General features: G+C 43.8%; 2 protein-coding genes across 2 annotated transcripts in view; one reads left to right on the top strand and one right to left on the bottom strand.

Annotated features, from left to right (window-relative positions):
* Window positions 1-468: 468 nt before the first annotated feature.
* NUP88 (nucleoporin 88) lies at window positions 469-11,636 on the bottom strand. The gene is made up of 16 exons (XM_026861400.1): window positions 11,243-11,636; window positions 10,642-10,767; window positions 10,336-10,422; window positions 9,532-9,708; window positions 8,274-8,457; window positions 7,681-7,831; window positions 6,109-6,207; window positions 5,869-5,959; window positions 4,840-4,941; window positions 3,665-3,823; window positions 3,186-3,311; window positions 2,446-2,511; window positions 2,132-2,212; window positions 1,663-1,789; window positions 1,154-1,272; window positions 469-756 (listed from the first exon to the last, which is right to left on the bottom strand). The coding sequence occupies exons 1-16, from the start codon at window positions 11,404-11,406 to the stop codon at window positions 693-695; spliced, it is 1,923 nt and encodes a 640-aa protein (XP_026717201.1). The 5' UTR covers window positions 11,407-11,636; the 3' UTR covers window positions 469-692.
* RPAIN (RPA interacting protein) overlaps window positions 11,468-11,666 on the top strand; it is a 2,680-nt gene continuing 2,481 nt past the window's right edge. The window contains exon 1 of the mRNA XM_026861862.1: window positions 11,468-11,596. Within this exon, the coding sequence (XP_026717663.1) occupies window positions 11,468-11,596 (129 nt within the window). The remainder of the gene's footprint in view (window positions 11,597-11,666) is intronic.

Here is an 11,666-nt window from a genome sequence, read left to right on the forward strand (position 1 = left end):
GGGGGGGGGGGGGGGGGGGAGGGGACAACACTTATTTATTGTCCACTACAGTTTGTCTCCAGCAGATAAATAATTGGCCTTTTAATGTCAAGACAGACTCCAGAGCCATCTTATGATAAAGGCAAACTGAGTGTTTGGAAGTTAATACTGCATTCCAGTGAACCAAGCCATTGGTGTCCTGTGCAATTGTGGGTGTAGAATTCTGCTGTCTACAGGATTCAAGTGTAACCATTTGTTAACTGTATTGAAGGTGTGTCCTTTATGAAGAAAGTGTTCCAAATTAAAAAAAGCTGCTGAAGTGTGTGCGCTTCTCTGGTCTTTCTCCTCTGCCTTCTGCCACAGGCCTCCCCCCCCCCACAGTCACCGTAGGGTAGGAGAAATCTCCCAGAATAACCCTGGAGAGCCTTCTGAAGGAAGCAGCAATTCCCACACTCCTGAGCTGGCTGTGAAGCAGAACACTGTAACATACTTAATATAAAATACCTTCCCTGGAATAATAAATACCTGCACAGTCTCCTTCCCAGGAGAAAAGCAAAAAAAACCAAAAGTATTTTATTTCACAGTCCATCTTTACAAAATAATAAGTAAAAGGCCTATTGTTCAACATACAAAAGTAAAATATACAAGGGGAAATACCAGGGAAAATTAAAGCTCATCCAGCCCTTCAGTGCATTTTCCTCAGCGTGGACATGTCAGAAGTTCACGTGGCTTTTGATGTCATTGATCTGTTTTACCATTTCCCTGATGTGTTCTCCCCTTCAAGAAAAATAAATTCAAGTCAGAAGGCTGCAAGTAATTTCTGCTTGAAACTAATCAAGAAGGAAAATACAACATAAAGTAGAATCAGAGAATGGGAGCACTCCTGGAAGTTTTTTATAGTTAATTATAGGCTGGCCTAGAGCCTGCCAAGAGATCCTTGGGCAAAAAGCAGACTTAAACTAGGCCTGCTTTTAACAGGAGCATGAGAGGGCCAGTGCTACAGTCCTGAGCTGGCCCATTTTATGCTGCAGACCCTCTCAAGAAGCCCCAGCAGTGCCTCAGTCAGCCCCCCCATGCAGCACAGAGGTTACATTACACCCCAGAAACTTGCACAGACTCGCTCATCTAAGTGCCAGGGCTGGAATTCTACAGGAGGGTCGAAGCTTTAACTTACTCTTCTTTCAGGACGGTTTGGATGCACTTGCTCTGGTAGGCACTGAGGGTGATGCTGGGTTTTCGGGGGCTGGTACCCTTTTCCATCTTTTTCTGCTGGTATTCTGTTTTCATTTTAACCTAGAAGTTGTGTACAAAAAGACAAGCCCAGTCAGTGCTGCTAGTGCCTGCTGAAGTGAAAGGTTGTTACAGTTACAAACTGGTGTGTCATACCCAAATGAACTGATTCTCTTTGGGTTAAAATCTGCTTGCTTTTGCACTCTTCCTCCCACAGAGAATAGAGAATGTTACTGCTAGGACTGAGGAAGGTGTGTGGACTTTTTCTTAGGGTTTGTTGCAGAGGTTTTGTCTCTATTACTAACAAGGATCAGAAGTTATTTTAGTATGTTGTTGATAATTTAACAAAAGTACAAAATTCTCTCCTGAAGGGCCACTGTCCTATCGGCACTACTGTTAGGTGTGAGCGAGGTGTTGCCAATAACCTACCAGCCAGGGAATGTGTTCTCTCACCTGTCTGATGGCATTGCTCAGGTGCTGCAGCTGGTCATCTATTGTCTGCAATTCCTTCTTCATATCTCTTTCACTGTCTGATAGAACAGGAAGCCGAGAGTGGAAACTCCGAAGCACTTTCTTCATCCTGGATGTACAAAGCAAGAAATGGTGCTGATTTAACTCCCCTATTAGACCAGTCATGCTGAGACCCCAACAGTCCTTCTGTCACTCTTCCTGAGGCTCAGGGGCTCAAGATTTGACTCTTTCAGCCAGTCTCACACAGCATTTCTGAAGGGCAAGCTGACTCAGTCTGGACCTGAAGTAACACTGAAAAGTCACCACTGAGCCCCAGCAAAGAGAATTTTGGAAGCCCAGTCTTCTAACAAACCAGTGTGGCACTTTCTGCCCACTCTATTCTACCACAGTTGCAAACTTCTAATTAACAGCAGGTGATTGCTGCTGATGAAACAGCATAGTCTGCACTCACCTGTTCATAATATCTTCTTGTTTCTCTTTGGCTTCTTCATACTTGTCAGCCAAGCGCTCAGCCATTTCCCGCAAACTTTTCCTTTATGCAAGTGAGAAATACTTATTTACTTTCTATTTACATGCAAGGCAAGCCTATGTGAAAACAGGACAAGGAGCCTGAAAGAACAAGCTCCAGCAGGGAGTGAACCTACATGCTTAATTATAGCTGGAAACACACTCACTTGTTTCACACCAGACCCTGTACAAAGTATTTTGCACTAGGTGCACCATTTCTGATGATACGTTTGATAAAAGCAGACAGATCATACTCACCTCTCCTCTCGACAGTAATTAAGATCTTCCAATTGTTTCTTTTTCTGTCCCCACAGCAGCTTCACTCTTAAAATAAATACATACATAAAATCAAACCACCTGCAACAGCAATCCAGTTGAATCAGGATTTACATCACAGAAAATATGTGATAGAAGTGATTAATGCTCCTGGGAGTATGAAGAACTAAAGACACTGAAAAATGGGCAGTGGTGAGAACAAACTCTTCCATTCTAACTTTATAATATAAATAAATAACTATGATTTGAAGCAGCAGACACTTAATGCCATTTTCCTTTGTCAGGAAGGGTTCAAGGCCAGGTTGGACGGGGGCTCTGAGCAACCTGGGCGAGTGGAAGGTGTCCCTGCCCGTGGCAGGGGGTGGGACTGGATGAGCTTTAAGGTCCCTTCCAACCCAAACCAGTCTGTGATTATTGTTGAGGTCAGAGGATTTCTTGACACACACAGGCACAGACAGACTGACACCAGCAAAAGGGAAGTATTTTATGTGTGTGTTTACTCTTTTTTTTTTTCCTTTCCCCTACGAGTCACTGTAGAGATCAAGTATTATGCTCACCCCTGCTAACTCAGTTTTCAGTTCTGGTGTTCCATTAGTCTTACACAAGTACATTTTACTCATTTACAAGGGTTAGTCCAGCAGATGAGGTTTAGCGCTTGGAACTTGGTGCTGTTGTTTCACAGAGACATTGTACAGCACATATTTATGAGGGTTTTGTATTACCTCTGCTGAATTTCCTCTTTTGCCAGATCTTGTTTCAGTATGTATTCCTCTCTGAACACTTGAGTGGCTCTGCTAAGAAGCTGAAGGCATTCTTCAGGGGGAGGAGCAGCATCTTTATCAGCAGACCTTAAAAACACGAGACAAGTTTTTGCAGTCTTAATCTAACCCGTCCCTTTGGAAGGCTAAACAACTTACAATAAATACTGTAAGGGGCTCAGTGATGGAAGTGAGGGACTATAATTAAATCTCTTTGCTGTAACTCATTTTTCTTCTATGAGGAAATCCCAAAGTATCTTAAGATACTCAACTCAAAGCCCAAGGGACAAGCAATGAGCAACCTAATCAGCTGAGGTCAGCCCTGCTTCAAGCAGGGGACTGGAGCAGGATGCTCCCCCTCGCACCCTACGTCTGCTGAGCACACAGTATTCCCCAGAGTCTTCCCTCTTCAGCAGGTCCCCTGGGAAAACATATTTACTTACTTCAGAAGCAAGGGATTGGCAGAACTGCGCTGCAGGATGCTTCTGATGTGCTTCTCAAATGAATGCTGAGACTCGGCCAGGATACGGAGAGGGGAAACAGCACCACCTTTGTCTTCTCTGGTACACAGCAGGGGTGGGGATGCAGGATGGACTGTACTTCTACCAAAGAACATCGAATTGGAGAACCCAGTTTAAATCAGAAAAAAATAAACTATGTCAGAGTTTAAATGGTAGTTAAAGAGAGGAACTCATCCACTGTGGAATTAATGTATTAGAGCAGTAAATCAGAAGTGTTCTAATTCAAATTACTTCAATTATGTGGTAAATCCAGCTCTAGACAAGGTTGAGCTCACATCTTTCTGTTTGGCCACAGCTGCAACTAGCAGCATCTCTTTACTTAAGAGGAAGAAAGTTCCATCACAAGGCAAGCAAGTGCTTGAACAGCAGGCTGACCAGCTTTTCAAAGCAGCCTGCCAGGTCACTGCCTACCTGCACATATTGGGGTTTAAAAGAGCTGGAAGAAAAACCTATTTAAGAACACTGCAGAAAGTTGGAAAAAAAAAAAAAGTCTGTAAGAAAACCTGCCATTAACTCTGCTGAAGGCACCTGTCATACATTAAACAGTGTTCTTGACAATAAACTGAAAACAATGTTGCCCCCCCCCCCTACCACACTGGTCTCTATCTTTCCTACCACCCCCAAACAAAGTAAAATTGCTTTGGAAATGCATACTAAAACCCCACTACTTTAAAGCACTTAAAGAACCCACACTTTCTTTTTTCCCTGTTCATGCAAACATAACCTTGGAGCCCATTAAGAATCTCTGTACTACTGTCTGTAAACAAGTCTTTGATTTGAAGATTCATCATTATAAAAATGAAGAAAAACCCCCAATACCATTAAGAACCTTTTGATGTGACTCTTGTCCTAATATTCATTAAAAGTGATACAGGTTAATTATTTCCCCTACAAATACCTTATTGGCAGTAAAGAACTACTCTAATAAGACTTAAATGCTCAGCCAGAGGGTGTGCAGAAAGCAAACTTCATTGTGTGTCTTAACAGGTGCAGGAGTCTGGGGTGAAAGGATCAACACAGTAATAACAAAATAAAAATATCCTGAGATCCTTTTCATGCAACAGAGACAGATTTCAAACCAATTAAGAACCACACACAAGAGAGGCCTTGTAATACACTCGTAGGTGTTTGTGATGCAGATCATTGTGGACCCCAGGATGTCAGAAATGATCCAGAATCCTCTAATGGGAGCAGGTTGCCTAAAGGGAAGAAAACACAGGAATTACCTGGTCAAAATTTGCTGCTGAAGTTGTGCAGGTTCACTCTTCTGGAAGAGCTCCAGCTGTAGCAATCGGCCTGAGCCAGACACCATTCACTAAGAACCACCCCCCGAACGAGTCCTGCAGGGTGACTGTTCTCAGCCCACGCTCCGTCTGGCACTCAGGTGTACCGGGACAGACTCACAAGTGCTCACACAGGTCCACTGGGAACAGCAGCAAATGCCAGCAGTGACCTAGGGAACGTTACCTGCTCCTAGTGCAAGGCACAGACTGGCCCAGGAGAGAACACGGGGGCTCCCACCTGCCACCCTCTGCACCCAGATGCCTTCTCCCCACTGGAGAGTCACTGTCTACGCCAGCTTCAGCAGCCCTTTACATTAAACATTTTTTTCTGTATTTTCATAGTGTTTAATATATAGCAGTCTCTGGATATGGCTAGGTTTTATACAAGTGGGAAAATAGAGCAGATAACAATATATTACACTGCCCAGCAAACGATACCTCTTAAGCCTGACTAAGCTCAAAAAATCAGATGTTCTTTCAAGGCATTGTCTGATCCTTAACACGTGGATAAAAAGGGACATGTCAGCATTCAAAACTCTCTGCCAAATCAAGTCTAAGATTTGTCTGGGGTCAAGTAAATGGAAGTGAAGATTTCTGCTGGTTTGATAGACCATTTTCAGACAGTAACACAGGAATTTAAGCTTCCTTCCCTAACTGTGCATTAAGAATCATAATGCACGTAACTGCTTGTTTGTATTATTTGAATTCTTTTGAGCTGACATCGTTATTTTTAACTGATAAGTTAAAAGAATGCAGCAAGAATGCAGCAAAAGAGAGCAAATCATAAATATTTTCCATAGCAACTCACTGATTTGGAAGCAATAGAAAGGGTTTGGTTTCTACCTGGATGGCAAAGGTTTTGTACAAAGAATATGTTCCACAAAGCACTTCTGTTCTGCTCCCAACTCTTGCAAACTGTCCTTGTCTTCTTCATCTACAAAGAGATTGTCAGAATGCATCAGATCCACTCTGCAGGGTAAGGGATTCTCAGCACTACCCCCATCCACCAACTTGTTTCCAGCAAAATGCAGGTGCTCAGCCAGCACCTCTTCCCTCTCTGCGCAAGAGAGTCTCACCACTCACCTGAACCCAGGAATTTGTGTAGTTTATTGATCCATGTCAGCCCCACGCTATGGACACCAGCTTCGTGTGTGCAGTGGTATCTAGAGGGACATTTCGGATCTGAAATTTAAACAGCAAATGTAGGAGAAGGCACTGGGCTGAGAAAAACTCATCCTTCAAACCTGCATTTTTGAACATGTGTATCAAATTATCGTCCAGTCAGCACTAACATCGTGTTGCAACTTGTCCCCATCTGAGGGGACACTGAGGTAGATGCATTAGCCACATTATTATGCTTGAAATACCTGATGAATTATTTTGAACTATTCCTCTCACACCACATCTGTATCAATCCACTAGATTTTAAAGGGAACATCAGTTAAAGCCAGCAGACCAGCATTCTGACAAGCTTCTTGTTCAGAAAGACCCAAACACTTTGTCCAACCTGACCTGCTACCCCACAGCTACACCAGACAGTCTAGTAAGCAGATCCCAATTCTTCCCTCAGGATCACCATCCCCACAGCACTTGCTTACAGACTTAGCTCATCACAAATTCAACAATTTCTACTTTATAATCCACAGCTGAAAGAATTTAGTATTGTGTGACCATATGTAACCTGCCCTTGAGTGAAGCACCTCCCAAGCTTGCTCCTTCCACACATCAGGCAAATCTTACTCTAAGACAATGTGAGAGACAAGCAACCAGGCCTGTGAGAAACTAAGACAAACAGCCTGGAAAAGCAAAAGTTGAGGCTGATGGAAGAAATGCCTCAAACACTCACAAGACAAAACTATGAGTCACGGGGTGCATGCTGTGGAGGCCAAAGCTGATAAGGCTGCCCGATGTATCTGGGGGAGAGAGCCCTGTGGAGACAGGAGGGCTCTGCCCTGGGGCACCTGGGCAAATTTCACAGGCCATGTGTCCGGTGAATGAACTTTGCTTCATTATCCACGAAATGCATATTAAAGTTGACACCCCTCAATATGCTAACGAGGGCTGTCATGAACATGCTAATTACATCATCCCATGGAACACCTGACCCCTCCCCATACATGGGATACATAGGTCTGTGGGTCGACCTAGGGGAGGGACCCAAGGAAAGTGGGTATAAATCAAAGGGGAGAAGAAAGGGCTCTCTCTCTCTCTCTCTGCCCCTCTCCCTGCCCCCCCGGCCGTCTGGAGAGAGCAGTGAAGCAAAGAAGACAGATGCCAGCAAAAAAAGACGGCCATCTCCTGGAACACTCGCCAGCAGGATCAGCGCAGGAACCCAGACCAGTGATCTGTATTCCCCCATTCCCTCTATCTCCCTCTTTTCCTTTTTCTATTAAGAAATGCAAGGCATATTATATTGCTCGCCACAGCTTGCTTTGTACTTAGCCAATTATCATGTGTTCAATTAGTACATTGTAGGCAGTTAATAAATGCTTGAACTTGGAGACTTGTCCGCTCCAATTGGGGATTTGTGAATCTGAGTCACTTGTCCCCCTCGTCTGAGCAGGACATGACAGACACCAATAATTTGTAAATAGCTTGGTCCTAAATGCATGAAATAAAGCAAGTAGAAACCAACAACCTGAATGACAGCCCTACCTTTATGCAGTTTGATTGGGCAGGAGAAATAGGACTCCGAAGGGTCTTCTTCATCCCTTGATGCCAGTTTCAGTGCAAGTTCCAACTCAACACATTCAAACACATACAGCGAAGGAGTAAGATCAGATCTTGGGTCCCATGACTTTTCTGACTGTAAAGAGCATTGAATTCTTCTGTGAGACATCATTTAAAACAGAAATACCAACATAAACATCATCAACAGGTTATATAGGTTATATAGGCAGTATTAATAAAGTCGGGGAAAGTAGATCAAGTCCCTTCTATTTTAAGTTAAAAAAAATTATCTCAGAAACAGGGTTTCTTCTAAGAAGATACTCTTTAAAATACTTCATAGCAAGTTTGATCAAAAACTGATCTACTGTCAGGATACACAGAACTGACATTTAAAATAAAATCATCAGAGAATCACAGGGACTGGCTGGAATAGGAGGAAGACTCTCTACCTCATTATAAAAGAATGCAGCTTTGGCACTTGGCACTTACTTCCAGGCATCCTGCCACCTTGCCACCAGGAACTGTGACTAAAGAAACAAAAATGCGTACAGAAAAAAAAAACAAGACATGGTTGGTACCTGCTCATCATCCTCCTCTCCATCCAGTACCACGCAGTGATAAAGCATTCCCGACTCGGTGGCGATCACCAGGATGTTTGGAACACAAGGCAGGCAAAGCACAGCACAGGCGTCATAGCCATAGTTATCTTCTGCAGCAGGGTGCATGGGCAGAGGGCCGAGCAGCTTGTCAAGAATTCCAGTGCTGCAATAAAGAAGATGTGTTCACTACACAAGGTGTGGAAGGAGTTCCCCATGGTTGCCTGAGGGAGTTTGCTGCACAATAACTACAAAATAAGGGTGATTTTAAAAAAAAACAAACACAACCAACCAACCCAATGGTTTGTAGTTCTGTCTAATTTATGTTAGAGATCAGCAACCCAGACTTGTGTGGATTAAGAGCCTGATCTACACCTACTTGGTGGAGATCTCAGAGAAGAAACTGGAGCTCAGCAATAAAATTTTATGCTTCGAAAGCAACCAAGCTACATGGCAAGAAATTCCAAAGGAAACATTTTCATACAACACAAAGGACTCACTGAAAGCTCAAGTTAACTATCACTTCATTGGTTTCTTGCCTAATAAAGCACTTTATAAGCAGCATTTTGTGGCATGGCATTTCTCTAGGTAGAACTTTTGAAGGGACTAAGCCCATTTCATTGCCTACAGACAGATCTGCTCAATGCTGCATCATTTCCCATGCAAACAGCGCTGTTTCTAACCTAAATACCACGTTTTAATATTCAGCTACACGAGATCCAACTTTTAAGTTTTCCACCACCTTCTCAGTTTTTTGAAGCAATTTTTCTTTGTGTTGTGTTTATATTCTTGATTCATATTCTTGACTTTTCATTACAAGAACATGCCTGCAAACCCTCTATGATCTTAAAATATTTCTTCTCCTAAGATGCCACGGGCTCCTTCAGCCTCATCCAAAGCTAAGGATATCTGTGCTGTGAACTGACAGCCTTGAAATACACTTTAACAGCCTTAGACCCACTGATCTTTTAACAGTCCAGCATCTTCAAAGGTATCTGATGGTAAATAATGGACAGTGGATTCTCAGCAGTGGAAACTGCACCCTTAACGTCTGGTGAAAAAGTATGGCACACTATTCTTGTATTCCTGCCACAAAGAAATAAAAGAAGCTGCAGTACAATAAAATCCTGCCCAAGCTCCGTTACAGAGAGTCCCAGCAAACTGAGAGGTGGCTCTCCAACCCTAATGTTGTACAAACACACAAGCACCCCACAAAACCTAAGAACAAATGTGATCCTACCTCTGTAGCAGGCTGATATATGTGAGGAATGTCTCTCCATTTTCATACAAAATGTAAAGTGGATAGGCCAACACTTCTTCGCTCCGTCGCTGGCCAAGAACATTCTCTGGGACTGGCACTAACAGACCAAAGTCAAAAGCCACCGCAGTCTCCCCCAGCGATGCTGTATAGGCTCTCCTGGAGACAAGTCAGAACAAGACCCGAGTCAGCAGGGATGGGAGAACAGGAGCATTTAACCAGGTTTGTCGGTATGTGCTGACGAATCACTGCTAACACCTGTCCATCAGGCCGTTGATATATGCTATTTTCAGCAGCAAAAGCATGCAAGTAACACCCTTCTTATGGTACCTCAGTTCCATTCCTCACCCACCAGCCAGCCCAGTTTCCCAGGATAAAAGAGGAGGGCGTACTGGTATTTCCCTAGTACATCACTCTGTGATTTGACTAGGAAAGACCCTCAAGTTTTTTCTTTCCAACAAGGACAGGAGGGAAAGAAAAAGATCATCTATTTTCTGCATCCCCCACTCAAAAAGCATGTCTTAACCCCATCTTAAAGACAAATGACTGCTCTGAAAAACACTTTAACTGTACACTTTGTTACCACTTTCTTTTAGAAGAATGGGAAAAAGAGAAAAAAAAACCAACATGCAGTTACTGTACTAGGAAGAAGTCCTAGCACTGAAGTCCATGAAAAATAATCACATGATTTTCAGATAGATTTATCACTTATTCATTAAAAACACTACTGAGAATACAGAGCTTATTCTGTCAAAAGCATTTCAAAATACAAGAAGCCACACAAACCCTTTTCTGATTGTAAGGGTCTCCTCCTCAGCGTCTGAAAGAGCAATCACTTTGACAGGTGTCTGAGGTACCTTCAGACTGTAAAACCTAAAGGAAAGAAACAGCAGCAATGTTCATTCAGCTGGCAGTGCTGCATAAGTCCCTGCTGATGCAGGAACATGAGTTGGTTATCGGTCTAAAATTTCTCCCATCCTGTTTTTTATTGGTAATCCTGGTAAGGATGGCAGGAGACAAATATCTAGTGAAAAATCAGACTGGCTATGACAAAAAAAAATACTACGATAATCAACAACAAACAGGTTTTACCTGATAGTGTTATCTGAAGTTAAGAGCACAATATGGGGCTCTACTGTCTCACAGGGATACCAGGCAGCATGCTTTAAAGTCAGAGATGTTGAGCTTGTGAAGAACCTTTCCGCAATAGGAACAGTGCTGAAATACAGAGCAGAAACACGCACTGTTACAAGAAACACAGGAATTACTTCTAAAGGGATGTGGGGGCAAGAGGAGCTAGAGACCCAACTAAAGGGTTTCAAAGTCATTATTCAAAGCCGTACCGTATTATTCGTAAAGCTGGAGGGACAGCTTTAACTTGAAGCCCTTTGTGATTTCCATCCGGACACTTTTAGCTACCACAGCTAACAGACCCCAGAAAGGCTAGAGAATACTACAGAGAAGCACCTTGCTCTTCAGCATTTACAGCAAGTTTAGAAGGTCATTTATTTGCGTCATTTGACATTTTGACAACCAGCAAATCCCTGAGCTAAAATAACTTCATTTGTGATTGTCCCTACAACCCCAATGCAACCAACGCCTTCCATATCTGCTTGGCACCAAGAGAGGAGGAGAGGCTATGAGGAACAACAGCAGGACAAGGATGTTTTTAACCGCCTGAGGTCTCACCCACCTACAGTTCACCGTGGATTTCCCACCTTCGAACTCCGAATTCTTCCCCCAACGCTTAGGCAGCTCCAGCACCATGAGCCCCTTAGTACCGATGAGCGCCACGTGATGCTGCATGGGGCTTAACAGCATCTGATAAACCTCAAAAAGGGGTGGGTTTATGCACATAAGGGTCTGAAAACACAAATATTACAGTTAGGTACAAGCCACCAAAAGTGCTTCCAGAAGCATGACACATCTTTGCTGCGGACGGCGGTTTACACTGCGGCCACAAGGCGCAGAACGAGGCGACAGGGTGCCTCAAGCACACAGCCCAGGGGTTTCACTGGGGAAAGACCCACCGACGGCGGGCAGGAGGGTGAGCCCCGGCCCGGCTCCCTCAGGGCCCGGCCCCTCTCCCTCCCCGTGCCGGGCCCCTCACCCCCGCC

Source organism: Athene cunicularia, assembly GCF_003259725.1.
Source record: "Athene cunicularia isolate RWA chromosome 19 unlocalized genomic scaffold, athCun1 chr19_part1, whole genome shotgun sequence".
NCBI lineage: Eukaryota > Metazoa > Chordata > Aves > Strigiformes > Strigidae > Athene > Athene cunicularia.